The sequence below is a fragment of the Oncorhynchus clarkii genome, chromosome 29 (genome assembly GCF_045791955.1).
Source record: "Oncorhynchus clarkii lewisi isolate Uvic-CL-2024 chromosome 29, UVic_Ocla_1.0, whole genome shotgun sequence".
NCBI classification, from domain to species: domain Eukaryota; kingdom Metazoa; phylum Chordata; class Actinopteri; order Salmoniformes; family Salmonidae; genus Oncorhynchus; species Oncorhynchus clarkii.
In genome coordinates, this window is record NC_092175.1 from 21,748,836 (window position 1) to 21,775,199 (window position 26,364).

Genomic DNA, 26,364 nt, shown 5'->3' on the forward strand with positions numbered 1-26,364 from the left:
GGATTTAATTATTTACAGTTAAAAGATAGGCAAAACACCTTTGTGAATCATAACCACGCCTAAGGCAGACATAACACTAGGTAAACACATATACCGATCATACAGTGTATATACCGATCATACAGTATATATACCGATCATACAGTATATATACTGATCATACAGTATATATACCGATCATACAGTATATGTACCAATCATACAATATATATACCGATCATACAGTATATATACCGATCACACAGTGTATATACCGATCATACAGTATATATACTGATCATACAGTATATATACCGATCATACAGTGTATATACCGATCATACAGTGTATATACCGATCATACAGTATATATACCGATCATACAGTACATATACCGATCATACAGTGGAGTACTTGTATCAACAACATATTCACTAATTAGCAGGAGACAGGACAGACCAGTGAAGCACGGCAACGTAAACAAAATAAAATAACTATATGAAAATGAAAAGAGATTAAATGAAATATAAAAAACATCAACCTTGTCAGTAGGATTGATTGGTGAATGTTTTTGAGCTCCTCAACACTGCATCTGCTCCACTACAGGATAGGAACGAAACCTTTAGGTAGAAATTTGAGTCTGCCTAAACCTCATTCTCTGAACATTTGTTTCTCGTTCTCTCCATGCCAGTGTTCATGTTTAACACACTGTATTCTAACATGATGCATACATTTATACCCAATTTTACAGCACATTGAGTCCTTTCCCAAATAAACCAGTTTGTAGGCAACAAAGCAAAATAATGACTCAAACTTTCCCTAAAAAACTTTTAACTACAAGTCAAATCTTTATGAGGCAGACAGTCCTTCACGAGTTATGGCTTGTAATATTCATGCAGTCAATAAAATAAGGTATTTAATCTACCTTTGCTTGACGTTTGCCAAGAAAAAAAGGTTTGGGTGAGACTTAGTGCTAAAATACCTCTCCATCATTGGCAATAAAACCAGCCACACTTTCGAGGAACAGTAGGGCGTATTTCAGATCAGGAGAAACACAATTTCCTACGTGTCTGTCCAACTGTGACATCTGACAACAGAAATAGGTAACTTATGTCAGTGTGATGTTTTATCTTTTCCGTTATTACACCAATACAGAATTGTGCTCCCTTTCTCAAAATAGTTGAGAAAAACAAATAGCCTACAGCAGTGGGCAAAATAGATGATAATAGAATATTCAAACAGTAAATGTTGGTGGAACATTTAGAGGGGTGCTCCTGAAGAACTCAAATGCCATGCTTTTTCCTGGCCTTAGTTACATAATGTGAGTGGAAATTCATCACCCTGAGCTGCTTAATTCAGTTAGAGACCAATACCTTCTTTTTCCTTAAGCACTGTCTGCCGCCTGCATTTCGATTTCTGTCACGTACAATTAGGGGGAGGATTGATGAGGGCTTTAATTGTTTCATTGTGAGTATCCAGGGAATGGAAAGGATAGCTGAGGCCAGACCTATAAGTTGTTACCTCTGATGGAATGGGAAATGTCATAGAGCCATTATCCATTATCCTATATATCACATGTCTCAGGGGCCTTATGCATGTCCTAGTACTGTCAAGGCATCCTGAAATGCTAGCTCATTCACCTGTTTCTCTTGTCTTTATGAGTGGTGGCCCCTTTTGAAGGCCCTCAGATACACCTCAGTCTATCTCTCCACTTACTGTTGCAAGCAATTTCGATTTTGTTAGTCAGTCTCACTCAGATATCATGTTAAAAATTGCAAACATTTCTCTCCACCCTATGGCAAATGTGTAAAAACGCACCCCATCAAAGTTGCTCATCCCTACTCTAGGTACTCCAATAGCCCTCCAGGACAATCTAAAATATTTCTGAGGTTTAGTTCACAGCAGACAAAACACAATCAGAGGCCAAATTATTTGGAAAGCTCTCGAAGGGCCATTGACTGGCTTCTGTTGGGACCCACTGGGCACAAAATGGTTGAAACAATGTTGTTTCCATGACATTGAACCAATGTGGAATAGATGTTGAATTGGCGTCTGTGCCCATTGGCGGAGAAGTGAAATTGATTTTAATTCAATGTTTTACAAATCAGAACGATTAAGAGACTGAATCACCATGATCCCTAGGATCAAACAAGCCAAACATCCATAAAGCTCAAGAGGAAACTAAGATGGAGACCAGTGTTTCCCCTATGCATTTAGCAGTGGTGCACCACCGCCGCTAAATCGTGTCTGACACTGCAATAAAAACATAAATAATAATAATAATGTAGATGTATAGCTAACTCTGCCCCTGCTGCTGAAAGAACACAGACACATACAAGCCATGTCCTTTCGGTATTTGAAGACGATGAGGATGTATAAGCCTTCAGTACTGGAAAAAAACAATAGTGTGACTATATAAAAGAAGTAGCCCACTGTTATCTGATGTAACTCTCTGAGGTGTGGGATGTAATGACGGTGAATTATCTCTGGGGTAGGTTTATAGCTGAACCGAGATCACGTTAGACTTCTGGCAAAGCACACGTTTAGAATGTGCATTTAAAACAGGTGTTGGAGGATTCTCATCTCGTCACAGTTTTTGCTCTCGAGGGTGGTTTAGTTGACTTAGTTTAAATGGCACTATTTCTAGGCGGCTTTATCCTGTAGCGGCTATAAATCCCTTCATTATGCATTTTGTTTTTCAATCTCCACGCATTTATCAGGGCTTTAATGTCATGGTGGCACGGCAGTACTGAGGAGAGGTGTTCAGTCACGCAAGCACACAGACACACACGCACGCACACACATACAGACGCACCCAGGAACGCATGTACAGACCACACACACGCACACACATACCATCTCCCTCACACACACACACACACACACACACACTGGGGTCGTGTTCAAGTTTGATTTGCAAATTGAGCTCAAGAGACGACCGCTGAAACAGCACGGACGCTTGATCAAACGGTGAAAGTGGAGAGAAGACAAGAAAGAAAAATAGATGGAAGGAGGGAGAAATATCACTCCATTAACATGCTGAGATATTCATGCAGATATATGGGCAAGTGGAGCGACTTCCAAGAGCGAGTAAAACAAGTCAGTAGGGGAACATGTGCATCAAAAGTTTAAAGGCTGCAGTCCCGTGTTACAAATGAGGAGGTAAAACAGAGGCCACTAGCGCCTAACAAGCCTGTCAGGATAACCACTGCACTCCCACACACACACACACACAAGCTCACACACAAAAACATACACGCTCAGTGCATGTATTTCTATTGTAGGTGTTGTACCAGACAGACAGGACATGGTTGTGACAAAGAACAGAGGTTTTTCGGACCTCTTATTGAAATGTGTCAACTCTGTCTCTCCTCCCCCTCACTCCCCGTGTCTCTCTCTCCCCCTCTCTCTCGCTCTCTCTCTCACACACACATACCCACACTCCCTCCCTCACTGTGAAATGCATCACCTCCCTATCCTCTCTTGTCGTCATTCTGCCTGCTCTCTCTTCCATGTCAAGGGCACTACTGGTGTCTAACACACGTCCATAAAACGCATTGACTCTGGAGGCTGAAGCTATAGAGCGAAGACGGTAAAGTTTTTCATTAGTCCGGCAGCCTGCCTATCTGAGTTGTGTCACACCTTCAACCACTCTCCATCTCTCCATCTGCTTCTCTCTCCTAAACAGTGTGTGTGTGTGTGTGTGTGTGTGTGTGTGTGTGTGTGTGTGTGTGTGTGTGTGTGTGTGTGTGTGTGTGTGTGTGTGTGTGTGTGTGTGTGTGTGTGTGTGTGTGTGTGTGTGTGTGTGTGTGCAGTAGATTCACACCCTTCCTAACTAAAATATGCTGTTCAAAATAAAACATGTACCAATTCAAATTCTCCCTGAATTTTGAAATGGTTCAATCAACACCTTTACCAAATAATTAGACTTAGTATTCTCTACAAGTTTAATGTCAATTACTATAGTGAAAGCTTCTGTCTTTGCACGTCACATTGACTTGCACCAACACTGAGCTCAACGTGGACGTAGTAGTTCTGTTATATAAATATTCATACACATAGCTCATATAAACAAAGACATTCCGTCGCAAGAACACACCCAGCCACAAGACTGACCCCCTCTATTGGTCGGATGCTCAGGATAAGGCTCTGCTGTGCACCAATGGGGCTTCTGCTCTGGCTAGAGCAAGGCCCGCCTCCAACCCTCCGACCAGTCAAGAAGACCGAAACGACAAGACTCCACCTACTTTATTCTATGTATAAAAATGAATGTAACCGTTGTATAAGGCCTCTTTTTCACCTGACTCCTTGCCGAGTTATGTGAACTAGGTCCGTGCACGTAAAACTGCAGAACAAGATATCTTTGACTCATTAAAACTGTCTTTTGTTACAACTGAAATCCACTCTGTCCAGCGTCCGTGATTTGGTCTCAACTCTCCAGTATTTAAACACTAACAGTTCCAATAATGCATTGTTACTCGCAGAAGAAGAGTCATTCATACTGCATTGACAAAGTCCCAGATGGATCGCGTCTGCAGCAAGTGACAAGGCATGATGGAGGAATATGAGGTATGAAACAGAGAGAGAGAGAGAGAGAGAGAGAGAGAGAATTGGAAAGAGAGCGACAAGCGGAGAGAGTGTTGGAGGACATAGTGAGAGGAAGTGAGGATGTAATGAGAGGGAGTGAGGAAAAGAGAGGGAGACCAAGAGTGACGGTGGGTGGAGAGGGAGAAAGTGAGGGACAGAGGTTAAAAAGAAAGGGAGGTGAGGAAGAGAGAGAGGGATGATACAGTGGTAGAGAGAGAGAGAGAGAGAGAAGGGCTATAGCGAGAGAGGATAGGGAGGATAGGGTGGGGGGAAAGGTTACATGGGGAAAGAAAGCGGGAGCTGCTTTTCAATCTGCCCTGTGATGGGAGTGATTAAGGTGGTGCAGACACTGGGAGGCGAGGCAGCGATGAGTTCATTCTGCACTATAAAAGCTAATCATTTTTCTGTCGGGGAGCACAGATCACCCTCTGCTTCTGCCACGCACGCCATCACATCAGCACAGTACCACACCTAATGGACTTCAGCTCAGATGGGCTAGTGTGAGTGATGGTGTGTATGAGAGAGAGAGAGAGAGATATTCATGCACCTGTATGTATGTGTGCTCTTCGTGTGTTTGTATGAAAGCAGGGAAGGGAATTACTGAGAACACAACTAACAAGACCGTGACTATTTGCCAAGGCCAATTATGTTGCCTTTGTTTGTAGGGATGAGAGAGAGTGAACATGTGAATGAATAAGTCAGTATGTGCAAAGACGTGGTAGTTTGTATCTATATGACTGTGTGTGCGTGTCTGTGAGGGACAGCATAAATTATCTATTGCTGCCCCTACCCGTGACCCCATCTGCATCTGTTTAAACCTGAAAGGTTAAGTGTGGTTTACCCAAAATAATACAGGCTGTAATTATACAGAGATGTGGGTAAACAAACGCCTTCTCCGTACTTCAGCAGTGAAAGCACCAGGGAGATGCAGTAAATACAACATGGCATGACAAGCAGATGAGTACAGCTAACACACTCAACGTGTGTGTGTGTGTGTGTGTGTATGCGCATATGCCTGTGTGTGTGTACAGTAAGTGCATGATTGCTGGTCTTATCCTGCTCTGCCAATGGTAATCAAATTCAGGCTGCATTCAAGCTGTGGCTGAGCGACTGCCCCTAAAAAGCTACTTCTTGTTTTGAAAATGGCCCATGTGGGGGGATTGAACGAGATGGCCGCGTGAACTAAGAGCTCTGCACAAGTAGTTTCCAATTCCTAATCTTACCTCCACTCCAAGTTCAAACTCCTTTAGCTTTAGTAAAAAAAAAAGTAATGGAGGCTACAAAAGGCAACACTACAGGTGAGATTTTTACCCGGACTCGAGCATTAGCGACGGGAAAAGCCTCCAATTAGGAGCTAGCTTCAGAAAAAGCTAGCGCCATTAGACAGGAGCAAGAGGACCCGCTCCCCCCCGAGGCCCAACGAATGCCAACCTCACACTCTGTCGAAGACATCCTTTCTGAGTTGAGATCCCAACGTACAGAACTCAACATTAAGTTAGATGCCATTAACTCTCAGCTCAGTGCGATAGGGGGCAAGGTGACAATCCTGGAAAACGCTTTGCCTGACATCAACAACAAGATAACCATAAACGCGGGGCGCCTGGACGAGGCAGAGGGGCGAATCCTATCCATGGAAAACTTATTGACAGATGCCATTGAAACAATAGCATATGCTAAAAAGAAAATAGAGCATCTGGAAGAGAAAACAGAGGACCTGGAAAACAGGGGGTGAAGGAATAATTGTGTTCTATTAAATCTGGGCGGAAAAGAAGAGGGAAACATGCCACTGATCCGCTGCCTGCAAGACAAACTTCCCGAGTGGCTCTACCTGTCCACCGACAGGCCCATAGAACTCGACAGAGTTCACCGAGCACTGAAGCCCCCACCAGCAGCCAGACAACCTCTGCGCCCAATCACTATACGTTTCCTGAGATTCACCGACAAGGAACGAGTCCTACAGGCAGAGAAAATCAACACCATCACAGTGGGAAACGCCAAACTCACTTTACACCAGGACCTGTCAGCTGGAATACGCCGAAAGCGCAGAGAGTTTGACGAGGTGAAGAAATACTCCATTGACCGAGGCATCTTCAGGGGATTCAAATACCCAAACGAGCTCAGGGTTCTTCACCAAGGAGCCCTGCGACACTTCAAAACTCCCGAAGAGGAAAAACATTTTTTTGAAAGACAATCCTGATCAATGAGAAACTGACTAATGCTAGTACTAAAGGAGGTAAGACAACATATAGCTGATATCCAAAGACCCACCCTCCCCGGTAAATGTTATTATAGCCATCCAATGTCTATTTATTTTCCTTTAGCTGAGAGGGATAGGCTCTGTAGCCTAACCTAGACCTACTAACGTTTCACCCTACTTTTATTTCCCCCTTTTTTTTTATTTTTTTCTCTTTTTTTGTTGTTGCTATTATTACTTGTGGTTCCCTATGTCCCTTGGGGGAGGTATATGTAGGCTGGGCTATTGATTTTATTTTCTCCCTCTTTTAATGTGGTCTGGACGTTGTCATTTACTCAATGCGGGGCGGAGAGGATGAGTCATTTCTTTGGTGGGGAGGGGGAGACGTTGTGCATTGCTAACTTTTCCCGTTTTTTTTTCTTTTTTTCGGTACACAGAATTGAGACTGAGCAGGAGGGTAATAGATCCAACGGGATGTGTCGAGTTATTTGGGAACTCGGATGGGTTACCCAGAGCTGATTTGCACTAAAGTTTGATTACTGTTCGATGACTAGTACCTTAAATCTATTGACATGGAACTGCCATGGTCTAGGTCATGCAATAAATCGGAAAAAGATTCTATGTGCTCTAAAAAAGGAAAAAGCAGACATCGCGCTATTACAAGAGACACACCTCTGTGATGCTGAACATGCCAAACTCCGCAGAGCTTGGGTGGGACAGGTGTATTTCTCATCTTTCAAATCAAACAGTACAGCCATACTTATCCATAAGAATGTTCCATTCATACTTGACAAAAACATATCTGATCCGGAGGGGAGATTTATTTTGATAACTGGGTCACTGTATGGTCAACCAATTACTATCTTAAATACACTGCTCAAAAAAATAAAGGCAACACTTAAACAACACAATGTAACTCCAAGTCATTCACACTTCTGTGAAATCAAACTGTCCACTTTAGAAGCAACACTGATTGACAATACATTTCACATGCAGTTGTGCAAATGGAATAGACAACAGGTGGAAATTATAGGCAATTAGCAAGACACCCCCAATAAAGGAGTGGTTCTGCAGGTGGTGACCACAGACCACTTCTCAGTTCCTATGCTTCCTGGCGTATGTTTTGGTCACTTTTGAATGCTGGCGGTGCTTTCACTCTAGTGGTAGCATGAGAAGGAGTCTACTGCCAGAGCCCTGCAAAATGACCTCCAGCAGGCCACAAATGTGCATGTGTCTGCTCAAACGGTCAGAAACAGACTTCATGAGGGTGGTATGAGGGCCCGACGTCCACAGGTGGGGGTTGTGCTTACAGCCCAACACCGTGCAGGACGTTTGGCATTTGCCAGAGAACACCAAGATTGGCAAATTCGCCACTGGCGCCCTTCACAGATGAAAACAGGTTCACACTGAGTCTGGAGACGCCGTGGAGAACGTTCTGCTGCAGGCAACATCCTCCAGCATGACCGGTTTAGCGGTGGATCAGTCATGGTGTGGGGTGGCATTTCTTTGGGGGGCCGCACAGCCCTCCATGTGCTCGCCAGAGGTAGCCTGACTGCCATTAGGTACCGAGATGAGATCATCAGACCCCTTGTGAGACCATATGCTGGTGCGGTTGGCCCTGGGTTCCTCCTAATGCAAGACAATGCTAGACCTCATGTGGCTGGAGTGTGTCAGCAGTTCCTGCAAGAGGAAGGCATTGATGCTATGGACTGGCTCGCCCGTTCCCCAGACCTGAATCCAATTGAGTACATCTGGGACATCATGTCTCGCTCCATCCACCAACGCCACGCTGCACCACAGACTGTCCAGGAGCCAGAGATCTTGATAGCCAGAAGAAAAAAAATCTTAACCTGACCCGACCATCCTTCTCCTGCTCCTACTGGCTTTCGCAGATTCTGGCTTTACTCTGCTGAAGTTGCCAATAATAAGCTACATGAGGAGTCGGCAACCTTTCTCATGTGGAATGCCAATTTTCATGTGCACATTTTCGTGCAACAGTTTAATTTAATTTATAATAACGTCTGCATATCTCAAAAGGATATCAAAATATAAATTAAAAAGATACAAACCTAAAATGTTAATTCCATTGCCAACAATGTAAAAAATTGCCTACATAAAGTCAACATTGCAGCCAGCAGGCAGATAATACCCTGATAAAAATAAATATCCTGTAAATCACATTGGCTGCAACAAACTTGAAACATTGCATTAACTATTAACTTGGGTCCAACTAGCAATTTGCAACATTGAACAAAATATTCTGGGCCCTCAGAGCTTCATCTGCCAGTGAGCTCGTGACAGACACAGTTGTAGGCTATTTGTGCAAGGGATAAGAAGCAATGTTCGACTTGGGTAGGAGCTCCCTGGAGCTGGGTACCGGCACCTCCAATTTTCTACTGCTTGAGCTCCTATTCCTCTTATAGAATATTAGTTCAAAAGTATTGTGGAGCTCCTGCACCTAAATATAAACAATACCAGCATCCAAAATACCGGAACCTATTTCAAGTCAAGCACTGATAAAAAGTAATCAGGTAGGCCGATTTTATGTTTCCACTGGATCAGAGCATGCCATTTTTCCCTTTCACGCTAAGTGGTCGAAAGGGAGAGAGCTGGAAAGATTTTTAAAATATATTGAGGAACTATTATTCTGAATGGATATAAAAACATTAAGACTAAGAAAAAGGATTGTATTGCCCCCCATCTATCTTCAGAGTTTGTTCTGTTAGGTGACCTAAACTGGGATATGCTTAACACCCCGGCAGTCCTACAATCTAAGTTAGACGCCCTCACACAAATTATCAAGGATCCCACCAGGTACAACCCAAAATCCGTAAACATGGGCACCCTCATTGATATTATCCTGACGAACTTGCCCTCCAAATACACCTCTGCTGTTTTCAATCCGGATCTCAGCGATCACTGCCTCATTGCCTGCATCCGCTATGGGTACGCGGTCAAACGACCACCCCTCATCACTGTCAAATGCTCCCTAAAACACTTCTGCGAGTCGACCTGGCCCGGGTATCCTGGAAGGCTATTGACCTCATCCCGTCAAGAAAGTAATTTCCTCGCCATCTTAAATAAGCATGCCCCATTCAAAAAATGTAGAACTAAGAACAGATATAGCCCTTGGTTCACTCCAGACCTGACTGCCCTCGACCAGCACAAAAACATCCTGTGGCAGACTGCAATAGCATCGAATAGTCCCCGCGATATGCAACTGTTCTGGGAAGTCAGGAACCAACCAGTCAGGAAAGCAAAGGCTAACTTTTTCAAACAAAAATTTGCATCCTGTAGCTTTAACTCCAAACATTTTGAGGACATTGTACAGTCCATGGAGAACAAGAGCACCTCCTCCCAGCAGCCCACTGCACTGAGGCTTGGTAACACTGTCACCACCGATAAATCCACGATAATTGAGAATTTGAATAACCATTTCTCTATGGCTGGCCATGCTTTCCTCCTGGCTACCCCAACCCCGGCCAACAGCTCCCCCCGCAGCTACTTTCCCAAGCCTCCCCAGCTTCTCCTTCACTCAAATCCAGATAGCAGATGTTCTGAAGGAGCTGCAAAACTTAGACCGGTACAAATCAGCTGGGCAAGTCAATCTGGACCATCTCTTTCTAAAATGATCCGCCGCCATTGTTGCAACCCCTATTACCAGTCTGTTCAACCTCTCTTTCGTATCGTCCCAGATCCCTAAAGATTGGAAAGCTGCCGCAGTCATACACCTCTTCAAAGGGGGTGACACTCTAGACCCAAACTGTTATAGACCTATATCCATCCTGCCCTGCCTTTCTAAAGTCTTCGAAAGCCAAGAAAATGAAGAGATCACTAACCATTTCGAATTCCACCGTACCATCTCCGGCATTGCAATCCGGTTTCCGAGCTGGTCACGGGTGCACCTTAGCCATGCTCAAGGTACTAAATGATATCATAACCGCCATCGATAAAATATTGTACTGTGCAGCCGTCTTCATCGACCTGGCCAAGGCTTTCGACTCTGTCAATCACCGTATTCTTATCAGCAGAGTCAACAGCCTTGTTGTCTCAAATGACTGCCTCACCTGGTTCACCAACTACTTCTCAGAGAGTTTAGTGTGTCAAATCGGAGGGCCTGTTGTCCGGAACTCTGGCATTCTCTATGGGGGTGCCACAGGGTTCAATTCTCGGGCCGACTCTTTTCTCTGTATATATCAATGATGTCGCTCTTGCTGCAGGTGAATCCCTGATCCACCTCTATGCAGAAAACACCATTCTGTATATATCTGGCCCTTCTTTGGACACTGTGTTAACCAACCTCCAAACGAATTTCAATGCCATACAACACTCCTTCCGTGGCCTCCAACTGCTCTTAAACGCAGGTAAAACTAAATGCATGCTTTTCAACCGATAGCTGCCTGCATCCACCCGCTCGACTAGCATCACTACTCTGGACGGTTCTGACTTAGAATATGTGGACAACTACAAATACCTAGGTGTCTGGCTAGACTGAAAACTCTCCTTCCAGACTCATATTAAACATCTGCAATCCAAAATTAAATCCAGAATCAGCTTTCTATTTCACAACAAAGCCTCCTTCACTCTTGCTGCCAAACATACCCTAGTAAAAATGACTATCCTACCGATCCTCGACATCGGGGATGTCATTTTCAAGTGGCCTTCAACACACTACTCAGCAAACCGGATGCAGTCTATCACAGTGCCATCCGTTTTGTCACCAAAACCCCATATACCACCCAGCACTGCGACCTGTAAACTCTAATCGGCTGGCACTCGCTACATATTCGTCGCCAGACCCACTGGCTCCAGGTCATCTATAAGTCTATGCTAGGTAAAGCTCCGCCTTATCTCAGCTCACTGGTCACGATAACAACACCCATTACTTGCTACTATGGCCTATCTCCTCACGCCATTTGCACACAGTGTATATAGATATTATTTTTTTCTACTGTGTTATTGACTGTACGCTTGTTTATTCCATGTGTAACTCTGTGTTGTTGTTTGTGTCGCACTGCTTTGCTTTATCTTGGCCAGGTCGCAGTTGTAAATGAGAACTTGTTCTCAACTGGCCTACCTGGTTAAATAAAGGTGAAATAAAAAAAGTAAAAAAATAATCCTCTTTAAAATCTGTTTGTGTACTTGTCTCTATCCTCATGTCAATAAATATGACAGACAGTGATGTAGTGGTGAAAAAAGAGGGGTAAACTATAAACTCCAGTGGGCGATTGAGATAAGATCAACAACCAGCGATATAAACCATATGATATTCGAACTTTAAGAACTGTATTGTTTAATTGCACTAATTGTCTTTTTTTAAGTGTAGGTTTTGCTTTACTGTCCTTGGATGGCCTCTCCATCTGCTTGCTTTGTCCCTCTCTCGGTCTTCTCTGCCTCCTGCATTGCAGCCTGCCTCAGCCTCACCACTGTCTGCTCATCACTGTCTGGCTCACTAATCTCTGTAAAGCTAGCTAGCCACCTGACTGAAATACCAGCGACTATTTACCAGTTGTAGACTAATTCTCCCAGATCCTTTTTTGTGTGTGTGTGGGGGGGAGGGGGGAGGGGGGGGGGATGTCTCGGCCATAGCCGTGGGAGGAGTTCGCTGTTGGACAGAGTGGTGAATGAATGAGAGCTAACAAGGCAAATCTGGGGTGAGTAGGAGAACATAATGAGCATATCTGAATCCTGATTCCACTCGTTCTCAGAGAGGCAGGTACGATTAGAGCTCAGATCAAGAATATTAGCGTTCTGAGCATTGATCAACGCTGGGAACGCAATAAGTGGGTAAACGATAATGAACTAAATAAAAAGGTGAGTAAACACTATTTCACAAAAAGGTGCATAAACACCTTTTATGTGTGTTTCCCCTCCACTACATCCCTGATCACAGATGGTGATGGAGCAAGAAGTTGCTAAAGTGTGATGCTAAAAACTGCCTGTTTGACAGAAATCCTAGCAGAAATGACCTCTGAGATTGAGATTTCTAATGTTTCTGGAGGAGCACTAGCTCTCGATATTAGGCATAGTCAATAGTGTTATCTAACAGTAAAAGCCTGCAATCCAAGACAGTGATGGTAATACTATGGAGACAGATATACAGTACATGTCCTTTCAGAAGCTATAACGGGGGCCAGATTAAAAACACAACATGCTGCTTGTTATAGTCTCCAAGGGTACTTCTACTAGTCTACAATGGTGATTCCAGAGTGAAGTTTGCTGATAAACATGCTTTCTAGTGTGGTAGGACTGATGTGAATAAGACTGAATTGTTGATTACTAAGAAGTCTTATGCTTGATCTTGATATTTCATTGTGATAACAGTGAACCAGGTGATTTACCTGCGATAACACATTCTCAAAGCTTGTTGAATTGAAAACGTCATGATGTTAATTTGGACATGCGATAAAAGTTAATATAGGCCTTGAATGAATAGAATGAATAGAATGTTTTTAATATATACAGTATTCTAGCAAAATTAATGTGTGTGGGCAGCAGCACTATATTATATTCCACCATGCTTCATTCTAACTGGCTTTTGTTTGCAGTCTGGCCTTGGCAGGAAATCATGGCAGGCTGATTAGGTGGAATGAAGTCCAAGCGGGGTGAGAGAGTAGTGGGAGTGCCAGACGCCCATGCCATAGTGCCCCAGGCAGCCCACTTCTAGCCAAGTGCACATCAGGAAGAAGCACCTCTTCAGTGGCTCCACTGATCCCTGACCAGCCCTAGATCCCCCAGGCGGGTGCCCCTCTCTCCTCACTCATGCAGAATTGAGCTCAGGGAAGACAAATCTACATTCGGTCCAATACTGGTCCAAGGTACGTCGATGTGTATCTGTGTGAATCACTTCTTTGTTTCTGTCTCCGCCCTCTATCAGAGTCTTTCTGTTTATGTCTGCCTGTGCCCCCCCCCCCCTCTCTCTCTCTCTCCCTCTCTCTCTCTCTCTCAAGTTCTCTGTCTCTGTCTCTCTCACTCACTCCATCTCTCTCTACCCTATCTGCATCCAATTAAATATCCAACCACTTGATATAGGGTTTTGAAACTGGCAAACAGGTGGCAGCACAGTTGCATTTTACAGTACAACAATCGAACAGATTCCAATCATCTCTGAGTTTATGGAACCTGAAGGCTTTCAAAACAAGACTCTTCTAAAATTGCAGTGCCATAAAGAAATTGCTGACAGCATCACAATATAAGCACCCACAGCCCAAATTCATGTCCTCATATATCTGTGACACAGGTCAGGGTAAAATATTGGAACTGGTGGGAGTTTTAATGGTCACCACTCCCACCCAAGTGGCCTTACTGTCTACCTCTATCTCCCCTGGACGTTTATTCACATATTCCATTTTGATTAATGGATCGTTTAGACTAATGAGCATATAAATGGCACACACAGCACTCCGGGTGTAATCGGCAAATGGCTGGGACAGGGAAAGAGTACTTTGGTAAATGCAATCCCATAGGGTATGACTGATGACTGGCTGAAAAGGGGGCTCAAATTCAGAACCCTTAGCACCATGGCTCCTTTGGGTTATTAACACCAGCCACACAGGGTTTCATTCCTCCATCTTGGGTAATTGTTGCACCTCCCCTATGATTGCCTCCATCCACCCTGTACGATTGACAGTGAGGCTGGGGACACCATGGATTGTTAGGGCTATCTAAAATGGATGTTTCACGCCTAAGACCAGGAGGTGTCAATTGAATCCTATTCCTGTAAGATTACCAACCAGTGAGACAGAATATATGGCACATTAATAACTGTTGTAGGGCTACGCAGTCAGGCTGACATATGAGATACATGACATATGATGAGTAGCTATCATGTTCCTCTGGTCTGGAGAAACGGTCAGTGTCAGACTGTGCAGTAATTACATTGATGGTTAGAAACACGTTGCTCGACTTTCAGTTAAGCATGAGTCCATTGATGTAATATCCTGGACAGGAGTATGCACACCAGTGGAGACTCCTGAGAGGAGGAAGGGGAGGACCATCCTCCTCAGTGAATTTCATAAAAATGTAAATGGTAAAACATTGAAAAAGTTACACTTTGTATGTTAAACTATACTAAATGTATTCACTTGTCACCAAATAATTAACTAAAACACACTCTTTTGCAATGGGCCCGCCGGAGTAACTGCTTACTGTCGATGTAATGTTACTGCATGATTGTAGTGGGTTTACTAACACAGTAGTTCTATTAGCTATTTTGACTAAGACATTACTTTAGCTAATATGGGGACAACAATGTAGACTGTGTGTAGCGGTTATGACATGGTTTGGCTTAGATTTTATTTTTGCCTGGTCACATACAGCTGATGTGTTGTTCATTGAAGTCCACAAACAAAGGGAAAAGGTGAAAGGAGGAGAGTGTATAGATGCGAGAATGAACACAACATGGTTGCTATGAAAGTGAACTGTGTTTGAGCATGATCAGGGTTGTATTCTGGGATTCATTCTGGGTGGTATTCTGTTGAAAAATGTGTCTTTAACGTAAGCAAATGAACCAGGGATAAAAAAAAACTGAATTTGTCCAATATAAACTCTCGTTTGCAACTGTTGGACTAACGATTACCCCCTAGATAAGCTAGATGCAGGCAAGAGTGTGCAAGGCGGTATTGAATGTGTCACTGTCTGTTCATGTGTCACTGTCTGTCATCTCAAATGTTTTACTCGACCTGTGTGCACCTACAATACCAGTCAAAATTTTGGACACACATACTCATTCAAGCCAGCCGCACCAATGTGTTGGAGGAAACACCATGCACCTGGCAACCTGGTTAGTGTGTACTGCGCCCAGCCCGCCACAGGGGTCGCTTGTGCACGATGAGACAAGGATAGCCCTACCGGCCAAACCCTCCCTAACCCTGACGACGCTAGGCCAATTGTGCATCACCCCATGGACCTCCCGGTTGATGCCGGCTGTGACAGAGCCTGCGAGCGAACCCAGAGTCTCTGGTGGCACAGCTAGCACTGCGATGCAGTGCCTTAGACCACTGCGCCACCCGGGAGGCCTGGGATTTTCTTTATTTGTACTATTTTCTACATTGTAGAATAATAGTGAAGACATAAAAACTATGAAAAAATGTATATGAAATCATGTAGTAACCAAAAAAAAAGTTCAAAGTTGCCACCATTTGCCTTGATAGCTTTGCACACTCTTGAAATGATCTCAATCAGCTTCACCTGGAATGCTTTTCCAACAGTCTTGAAGGATTTCCCACATATGTTGAGCACTTGTTGGCTGCATTTCCTTCACTCTGCGGTCCAACTAATCCTAAACCATCTCAATTGGGTTGAGGTCGGGTGATTGTGGAGGCCAGGTCAACTGATGCAGCACTCCATCAATCTCCTTCTTGGTCAAATAGCCCTTACACAGCCTGGAGGCGTGTTGGGTCATTGTCCACTTGAAAAACAACTGATAGTCCCACTAAGAGCAAACCAAACTCTGCATCTTCAAAGACACAGCGGCTGGAACCAAAAATCGCAAACAGATTTCCACCGGTCTAATGTCCATTACTCGTGTTTCTTGGCCCAAACAAGTCTCTTCATCTTATTGGTGTCCTTTAGTAGTGGTTTCTTAGAAAGCAATTCGACCATGAAGGCCTGATTCACACAGTCTACCTCCGAACAGTTGATGTTGAGATGTGTCTGTTACTTGAAATCTGTGAAGCATTTATTTGGGCTGCCATCTGAGGTGCTGTCACGACTTTCACCGAAGTCGGCTCCTCTCCTTGTTCGGGCGGTGTTTGGCGATCGACGTCACCGGCCTTCTAGCCATCGCCGCTCCATTGTTTATATGTCCATTTGTTTTGTCTTGTTCCATTACACACCTGGTTTTCATTCCATAATTACTGCATGTATTTAGTCCTCTGTTCCCCACCATGTATTTTTGTGTAATTGTTTATTGTTATGTGGATTTTGTCAGGAGCTATACTTTTGCTATGTTCCGTGTTTTTGGCACGTTATTGTTCTTATGTGCTGTCATTTTTGGACCAGAATTAAAGTGCGCCTGTTTATTACACTCTGCTCTCATGCACCTGACTTCGCCTCCCGTACACACCCCTGACAGGTGCAGTTAACTCCAATGAAGTTATCCTCTGCAGCAGAGGTAACTCTTGGTCTTCCTTTCCTGTGGCGGTCCTCATGAGAGCCAGTTTCATCATAGCACTTGATCGTTTTTGCAACTGCATTTGAAGAAACTTTCAAAGTTCTTCAAATGTTCCGGATTGACTGACCTTCATGTCTTAAAGTAATGATGGATTCTCGTTTCTCTTTGCTTATTTGAGCTGTTCTTGCCATAATATGGACTTGGTCTTTTACCAAATAGGGCTATCTTCTGTGTACCACCCTACCTTGTCACAACACAACTGATTGGCTCAAAGGCATTGCGAAGGAAATCAATTCCACAAATTGCACAAACACACACACAGACACACACATTGTTGTCTGGCTGTAGATCATCTGACCTGTTATAGATAACCTAAGGATTAGGGTCAGGGCTGCAATCATGGTGTATTATCTAGAGGGAAGATTGAAGAGTGCTGAAAGTGCAGCAAAGTACAGAATACATTCACCAGCCATCAACACTCCCTGAATCACACACACACACACACACACACACACACACACACACACACACACACACACACACACACACACACACACACACACACACACACACACACACACACACACACACACACACAGGTCAGGGTAAGTAACAGGCTTTGCTAATTCAACCAACACTATTTTTTTCTGTCTGCACATCCTGTTTCTTCATTTATGGAATCTACTGAGTAGAGACAGACACAATACTGAAATCTTTCATCTGTAACTTCAAAGCATCAATTCATATAAGATAAGTGGGATAATATAAACAAGGTTAGGCTGTCATAGTGGGCCAAATATGAGTTCTGACACATCAAAACAGTTCCATAGCTCCTAAGTAGCACATCAAACATTATTACAGTGGGAAACGCAGTGCACAAAGGTGTGTGCACATACAGTGGGGACAGAATACATAAACCAGAAACTCAATTTGAGGCTAAACTTAATTGTGAAAAGACTTCAGTGTGTCTTTGAATGGTGGCTTGGGCAGAATGTTAACTAGCCCAATCTTGGAGCCCTCAAAAACTGCATGGTGAAATAGAGACAACAGACTGAAATATGAAAATCTGAACTTGAAGGGGAGAGATTTGTGTCTTGCGTTCTGATGTAGTTGTGTGTTTGTGTGTGTGTTTGTGTGTGCACGAGCATGCGTATTTGTGTGTGTTTGACATGTAGAAAGATAATAGAATAAAGAAGAAGAGAGAGAGTAGTGGGGGACAGGAGAGAGCACTTCTCTCCATTTCAGCGCCAAGGACAGCGCTCTATTTGTAGAGTCTCACTGAATTAAACAGGACACTTCAACAGGCCGTCTGCTCCGGAGAAACTTGACCAACTTGTTCTCACTCAGACTAGATTCACTCATAATCTCTAATAGTGTCTCTCTTTTCAGACTCTATTCTACAATAGCAGAGACACTGTCTTTGGTGCTGAAGTGGGGTACAGCAGTCTCTATCGCTTTCTCTACTCTGTCGCTCTCACTCTCTACTCAGTCGCTCTCTACACTGTCGTTCTCTTTCTCAAACACAAGCGTACTCACAAAGAAGAATGGAAACATAACTACTTGAACAAATGGATCCCACAACTAGAACCATTCCCCCTCAGTTCTCCCCACAATCTAAATCTAAGAAATGTATGCCCCTATCATTTGTTTTACTAATCAGCAAGACTCTTAATAAACTACACAGATGGTGTTCTCTCCCCCTTGCCTGTCTTGTGTCACTGAGACGCCCCTGCGCAGCATGGGGCCTCGTGCCACTGTGCCACCGTGCCAAAGGGCCTGTCTCCGCCATGGCCTCTCATTACAATGCAAAAGTAATCAGCAACAACAACAACGGGGGAAATAAAGAGAACTTCACAGCTGCACTCACACTTAATCTGTTTAAAAACTGGCATCCATGTAAAACACATGTTCAGTGGGGCTCGTGGAAATGTGGAGAGACGGCAAAAAAGGGAACTAATTTACGGCATAAAACGCTGTTTCAAGCCAGCCCAAATGAAATAGAAAAGTCTGTCATAGCCTCCCTCTAGTCTCGTACATTCCCAGTTCCTGCCTTCTCCATCTTGTGTATAATTTGACTGCGCATTAATTTCCTTGCGTGGCCTAATCTCAGAACCTAGCCGTCAAACTCCCTTTCCCTTTCCCTCTCTCGAGTTTCCCTTACGTAAAAGCGCTAGTCCAATTAGCATGTTTGTTATCCTGGATTGGGTCCCTCTTTGTGCTGAGAACAACTATTTCAACTGTAGGTCTCGAAAAAAAAATATTTTCTCTGCGAGTCACAGAGAGGAAATCTCCCGCCAGCGACTTGCACTGAGACTCTTTAGAATTTGAAAGTTGGACCACTGAAAGGATTTGATTTCACAGAGCCGACATTCACTGACAAAGCTAATTCCTGGGCTATTCGCTCAGGGTCTTTCAATGACAAAAACTTCTAACTTGTGGGTTAACAGAAAATACAAAAACACTTTTTTCAAACACAAAGACATAGCCTTCCTGTTAGTTACGTTGTTTGGACATCTAGCAACCCCCCCCCCCCCCCCAGCCAATTGTTAGGGCCTGCTCTACAGTATCTCACAGCTAGGCTCTGTGTAATACGCTACATTACTTAGCATTTAGAGCAGGTGGCGTGAGGGGGTGATGAAGTGTGTAGTCAAGGGCATGGGGTAAGCTGTCCAAGGTTAATGTCTCATTTCCACAGTGGCCACTCAGTCTCTTCCAGTAGTGGGTAACGTCAAATTGATGGGTCTTTTACTATCATATATGATTTGAGTGCATGGAAATGGCCAAGGTCTGAATTTATGGTCCTGAGGACTGAGGTCATGGATGTGACTACAATCTAGACATTGTAGTGAGACGCTGCATCACACACACAAGCCTCCAGAAAGTAAAGGGATACAGCATACTAGAATAACAAGCCAAATTATCATCAGCATGTACTTGTACATTATATATATATTATATACCACCTCGGACAGTTACGTCGGCAGACCAGTCATGATGGATCGGCGGGGCTCCGTGTTGCTAGTAAAGGGTCCAGGCCAGGCCAATTGGCAAAATTGGCCCAAGGATTGGCTGGTGGACCTCTTTGGCTAGCTGGGAGATGGGCCTAGCTCGAGGCTAACTCCAGGGTAACTGGTGCTTGCTTCGGGACAGAGACTTAGCCAGGAGTTGCCACCCGGATAGCAGCTAGCTAGCTGTGATGATCCGGTATAATGGTTGAATCAGAGATGTGGTGGAGAAAAAGCAGTCCGATATGCTCTGGGTTGATATTGCGCTGTGCAGACTGGCAGGAATTGACCGGGTTGAGGCTGGCTGATGTCCGAGATAACGGTGAGGACCGCTAGCAGTGGCTAACTGCCAACTAGCTTGTAGCTAGTTAGCTGGCTAGATTCTGATGGGGGTTCCGGTTCTAAAGTATAAAAATAGTTGATATCTGCCTAGAAGGCCAGCATCCCGGAGTCACCTCTTCACTGTTGACGTTGAGACTGGTGTTTTGTGGGTACTATTAATGAAGCTGCCACTTGAAGACTTGTGAGGCGTCTGTTTCTCAAACTGGACACTCTAATGTACTTGTCCTCTTGCTCAATTGTGCACCGGGGTCTCACACTCCTCTTTCTATTCCTGTTAGAGACAGTTTGCGCTGTTCCAAGGGAGTTGCACGAGATATTCAGTTTCTTGACAATTTCCCGCATGGAATAGCCTTCATTTATTAGAACAAGGATAGAATGAAGAGGTTTCAGAAGAAAGGTCTTTGTGTTTCTGGCCATTTTGAGCCTGTAATTTAACCCACAATTGCTGATGCAATTGTCTAAAGGCCAGTTTTATTGCTTTTTTAATCAGGAAACAGTTTTTAGCTGTGCTAACATAATTGCAAAAGGGTTTCTAATGATCAATTAGCCTTTTATAATGATCAACTTGGATTAGATAACACAACGTGCCATTGGAACACAGGAGTGATGGTTGCTGATAGTGGGCCTCTGTACGCCTATGTAGATATTAGTTTCTTTGTTATTGTCTTTGTTTTAGTATGGTCAGGGCGTGAGTTGGGGTGGGCAGTCTATGTTTGTTTTTCTATGTTAGGTTTTGAGTTCGACCTAGTATGGTTCTCGATCAGAGGCAGCTGTCAATTGTTGTCCCTGATTGAGAATCATATTTAGGTAGCCTGCGTTTCACTTTTGGGTTGTGGGTGTTTGTTTTCCGTGTGAGTGTTTGGTCCACACGGTACTGTTTCGATTTTCGTTTGTTTACTTTATTGTTTTGTATTTCAGTGTTCAGTTCGTTTCATTAAATATTACACCATGAACACTTATCACGCTGCACTTTGGTCCTCCTATCTTTCTCCCGAAGACGATCGTTACAGAACCACTCACCAAAAAAGGACCAAGCAGTGTGGTAACGGGCAGCAGCAGCAGCGATCGCAGGACTCCTGGACATGGGAGCGAGATCTGGACTATGTCACAACTTGGGACGAGATAGACAGGTGGTCGGTCGACCCAGGGAGAGTGCCGGAGCCCGCCTGGGATTCTCTGGAGCAGTGTGAGGAGGGATACCGGCGTATGGAGTTGGCACGACGATCAAGGAAGCCCGAGAGGCAGCCCCAAAAATGTCTTGGGGGAGGCACAGGGGGAGTGTGAAGAAGTCAGGTAGGAGACCTGCGCCAACTTCCCGTGGTTACCGGAGAGCGAGAGGGACCAGGCAGGCACCGTGTTATGCGGTGGAGCGCACGGTGTCCCCGGTGCGTGTGCATAGCCCGGTGCGGTACATTCCAGCTCCTCATATCGGCCAGGCTACAGTGGGCATCAGGCCAGGTGCCATGAAGCCAGCTCTACGCATCTGGTATCCAGTGCGTCTCCTCGGGCCGGTGTACATGGCACCAGTCTTATGCATAGTGTCCCCGGTTTGCCAGCACAGCCCAGTGCGGGCTATTCCACCTCGCCGCACTGGCCTGGCTATGGGGAGCATTCAACCAGGTAAGGTTGGGCAGGCTCGGTGCTCAAGAGCTCCAGTGCACCTGCACGGTCCAGTCTATCCGGTGCCACCTCCACGCACCAGCCCTCCTGTGGCAGCCCCCCGCACCAGGCTGTCTCTCCGTCTTCTCCCTACAGGTGCTCCCGCCTGTCCAGCGCTGCCAGAGCCTTCCTCCTGCCCAGCGCCGCCAGAGTCTCCCGTCTGTCCGGAGCCGCCAGAGTCTCCCGTCTGTCCTGAGCCGCCAGAGTCTCCCGTCTGTCCTGAGCCGCCAGAGTCTCCCGTCTGTCCTGAGCCGCCAGAGTCTCCCGTCTGTCCTGAGCCGCCAGAGTCTCCCGTCTGTCCTGAGCCGCCAGAGTCTCCCGTCTGTCCTGGGCCGCCAGAGTCTCCTGTCTGTCCTGAGCCGCCAGAGTCTCCTGTCTGTCCTGAGCCACCAGAGTTGCCAGTCTGTCCTGAGCCGCCAGAGCCGCCAGTCTGTCCTGAGCCGCCAGTTTGTCTTGAACGCCAGAGCCGTCAGCCAGCCAGGAGAGGCCAGAGCCGCCAGTCAGCCAGGAGCCGCCAGAGCCGCCAGTCAGCCAGGAGCCGCCAGAGCCGCCAGTCAGCCAGGAGCCGCCAGAACCGCCAGTCAGCCAGGAGCCGCCAGAGCCGTCAGCCAGCCAGGAGCTGCCAGAACCGCCAGTCAGCCAGGAGCTGCCAGAGCCGTCAGCCAGCCAGGAGCCGCCAGTCAGCCAGGAGCCGCCAGTCAGCCAGGAGCTGCCAGAACCGCCAGTCAGCCAGGAGCCGCCAGAGCCGTCAGCCAGCCAGGAGCCGCCAGAGCCGTCAGCCAGCCAGGAGCCGCTGCCGGAGTCCCCCGCCTGTCCGGCGCTTCCGGAATCTCCTGTCCATTCGGGACCCGTGGCATGGGTCCCCAGTCTAAGGTCGGCGGCGAGGGTCGCCGCTCTAAAGAGGCCACGGAGGCTGGCTAAGAGGCGGACAAAAACTATGGTGAAGTGGGGTCCACGACAGACGCCCACCCAGACCCTCCCCTATAGGTTCAGGTTTTGCGGCCAGAGTCCGCACCTTTTGGGGGGGGTACTGTCACGTTCTGACCTTAGTTCCTTTGTTTTTGTTTTTGTTTTAGTATGGTCAGGGCGTGAGTTGGGATGGGCAGTCTATGTTTGTTTTTCTATGTTGGGGTTTGAGTTCGTCCTAGTATGGTTCTCAATCAGAGGCAGCTGTCAATTGTTGTCCCTGATTGAGAATCATACTTAGGTAGCCTGGGTTTCACTTTTGGGTTGTGGGTGTTTGTTTTCCGTGTGAGTGTTTGGTCCACACGGTACTGTTTTGGTTTTCGTTCATTCACTTTATTGTTTTGTATTTCAGTGTTCAGTTCGTTTCATTAAATATTACATCATGAACACTTATCACGCTGCGCTTTGGTCCTCCACTCTTTCTCCCGAAGACGATCGTTACAGATATTCCATAACAAATATTCAATTTCCAGCTAATTTACATTAACAATGTCTACACTGTATTTCTGATCAATTTAATGTTATTTTAATGGACAAAAAACATTATTTTCTTTCAAAAACAAGGACATTTCTAAGTGACCCCAAACTTTTGAACGATAGTGTACATGGTGGGTGTCAACCTTGAAAGAAATGTGCTCTCTGTACATTGATAAAAGGCTTTCATACTGAATATTTTATTTATTTATTTAACCTTTATTTAACTAGGCAAGTCAGAACAGTGACTAATGAGCCTTAGTCTTACCTCTGGTGTGGCTTGGGCCTCTGTTGCGTCCTGTAGAAGAGTTGTGTGTGACGTTGTGTTGAAAGTGGGAGATCTCCGGGGTGGTGTTAGTACGGAAACTCTCCTTAAACCGCCGCATCAATGCATCCACTGTCTCCTGCTTGGGGTCAAGGGCTGTGGGAGGGATAGAACAACGAGATGTGAGATCTGTTAAAAGGTTTCACACTTAGAGAGGGTTGGTTTACAAAGCATGAGAAACAGGCACTGGTGTGTTGTAAATGCAAACAGGGAAGAGTAAAGCAAACAAACACATTTGAATGATAGCCGGGTTGTGAAAATACTTTGTTCAGCATGTATATTGTATATTAAAAAACAACTGCTTTGCATCAAAGATGCATTTAGAATGCATATATAATAAAAATGATGAAATACCTTGAATCTACTTTGATTACTGACTGTGACTTTGAGGGCTATACATCTGGGCAGTTTGATATCAGGAAGGCCATTTTACTTTTGGACCCCAATTGATTGGAACGGAGAAGGTGACAAAACAAGTTTACAAAGTTTGATTCATTTAGAGTATTTTAGACTGAACAGCTGACTCACGCTAGACTCAGTCTAAATCAAAATGCATTTTGTATCAAGCACTGTAAATTACAAAGCCTAGTCAAAGTAGATACATTGGTACTTATTTGGTGCACTGTTTTCAGTACATTTCTACCTCCTATAAGTACATAGGTTGTTGAAAAGAAGATGGGCTCTGACTTTCTGACTGCCTCAGTTCAACAACCTTTCATCTCTACAGGAATCCCCCTTCAATGGGCTGCCCCTTGCCGCACTGTTGAACACTTCTTCCCTAGTTCAATCAATCAACACGCTTAACTGAAGGAACAACAAAGACAGAATGCAATATGACGTTTTATAAAATAGTTTGGGGAATGGCCTTGTCTCCGAGGGAAGATCCTCGGCGCCATGTGATGTGATGGCAGGTAGCCCTATGCGGGACTGCTGGCATAACCCCCCCGCCCCCATGACAGGCCTTAAGGTTATTGTATATAGCTGGTGAGGAGGTGGATGGTTGTTGAAAACTGTTGCTGAAAAACAGAAAGTAAGAGAACATGGGAGAATTGACATATAATACATCCCAAGATTTACACCCATTGGTTGATAGAGAGGAAGGTGATAATTGCAAAAGTGAGTCCATAGGTTAAACATCAAGCTTGAGGAATGTGCATTATTGTGCCATGCTCATAGACTATAAGGTAAATAGGTTAATGACTTCCCGCACATGTCTAATAGGAAAGAGGAGAAGAAACAGGAAGTTATGCTGATGATGATACATTTGCATTCATGCCCACTATGCCCCTAGAATAAGAAACAAAGTGAATTATGTTATGCTTACTGGATGAAGTTAAATTACATTTCAACCCCTAAAGAAATAACCTTTTTTAAATGTTGTCAAGTTTGGCATGAAGAAGCAGTTGTGCAATTCACATCTGAACAAGAAAATACCCCAGAAGCTTTGCACTATTTCAAAGTGGGTATCACTGCTGAATCGGGCTGCTGTAATGGACTCAAAGCACAAAGGACTACAGATGAGAAGAAAAAATGGGCCCATTTCTTTCCAGTTAATCTTCCAAATAGAGCGCTCCAGTTTACAATAGGTAATGGGCATTGTTTGCATAGCCCCCTTTGAAAACCAATATGAGATGGTAGTGAGGAGTTGCAGTGCGGCCCAGGCACATTTCCTTCTACTCTGCAGAAAATATCCAACCCTCGGGGGACTCATATGACCCATCTAAACATGTTCTGCCCCATTTGCGCCACCGAGACAAGAAATGAGAGAGAATATTCTTCCCATTGTTTCCTCAGCACAAAAAAAAAAAAAAAACTATCCCTAAAAAACACAGAGGGAAGCGACCATTTATCTAGAGCCTCCATTACCAAGCGGAGTGCTGTTTCCCCATGGCCCGCAATGCATCAAAAGTTCAATTAAAGTGAGATATGTAGACCTGGGAGTCTCTCGGAGGAGCGATGATACATCTGGACATGGGCTATTTACTCGCAGTGCAGTGTGTGCAGGAGCGGAGCGGCCTAAAGTGAGCGACAGAGAGGGGGGTTCGGAGATAGATGTGGCCAGGCTCACAGCGGTATAGCGCACTCCACAGACAGGGTCATTTCTCAACCTCCCCAGCTCTGTCTTTCTGTCTGTCAGTATGTCTTTCAGGTGTGCTCACATCATGAATTATTATCAAACATATATTTGCCGGGAACACTCAGGGAATGCCAATGAGAGAAATAACTAAAGTGCTGAAATAAAAAGTTGTAGAATAAAAGTCAGACAGCATTAAAGTTGGAATTTAAAAGCTCAAAACTAATGCTACTTTCTATCACCTTCTTAACACTAGATGAGTGTATTTGTGCTTCTTTAACAATGGGCAAACATAAACAGAGAATGCATTTACGCTTCTTTACTACCCAATGCTTTACATTATGTAACCTCCACATCTTAAACAGTGGCCATACATACAGTACACTCGAGTATGCCCTCTGCCCTTTAAAATCCACTTAGCAGTGGTGAAACACACGATACTATGCACCATGTCCTTTACTAATGCCCACATCTTGAACAAGGAATGATATAACCATATAACGAACAGCTCACTCTTGGCTCCTTCACGTCCACTTGAACACATAATGTATGAGTGTGGCATGCAGAAACCCCAGCGGAGGGTTCCATGAGCCTGGGAAGACTCAATGAGACGGCTCATCTAATGACAGTGAGACGCTGCATATG

The 26,364-nt window shown here is 44.9% G+C and overlaps 1 protein-coding gene across 1 annotated transcript in view; it reads right to left on the minus strand.

Annotated features, from left to right (window-relative positions):
• Positions 1 to 26,364, minus strand: part of LOC139388322 (astrotactin-2-like) — a 472,647-nt gene that overhangs the window by 298,243 nt on the left and 148,040 nt on the right. Inside the window, exon 4 of the mRNA XM_071134926.1 lies at positions 23,589 to 23,741. Coding sequence (XP_070991027.1) covers positions 23,589 to 23,741 — 153 coding nt within the window. The remainder of the gene's footprint in view (positions 1 to 23,588; positions 23,742 to 26,364) is intronic.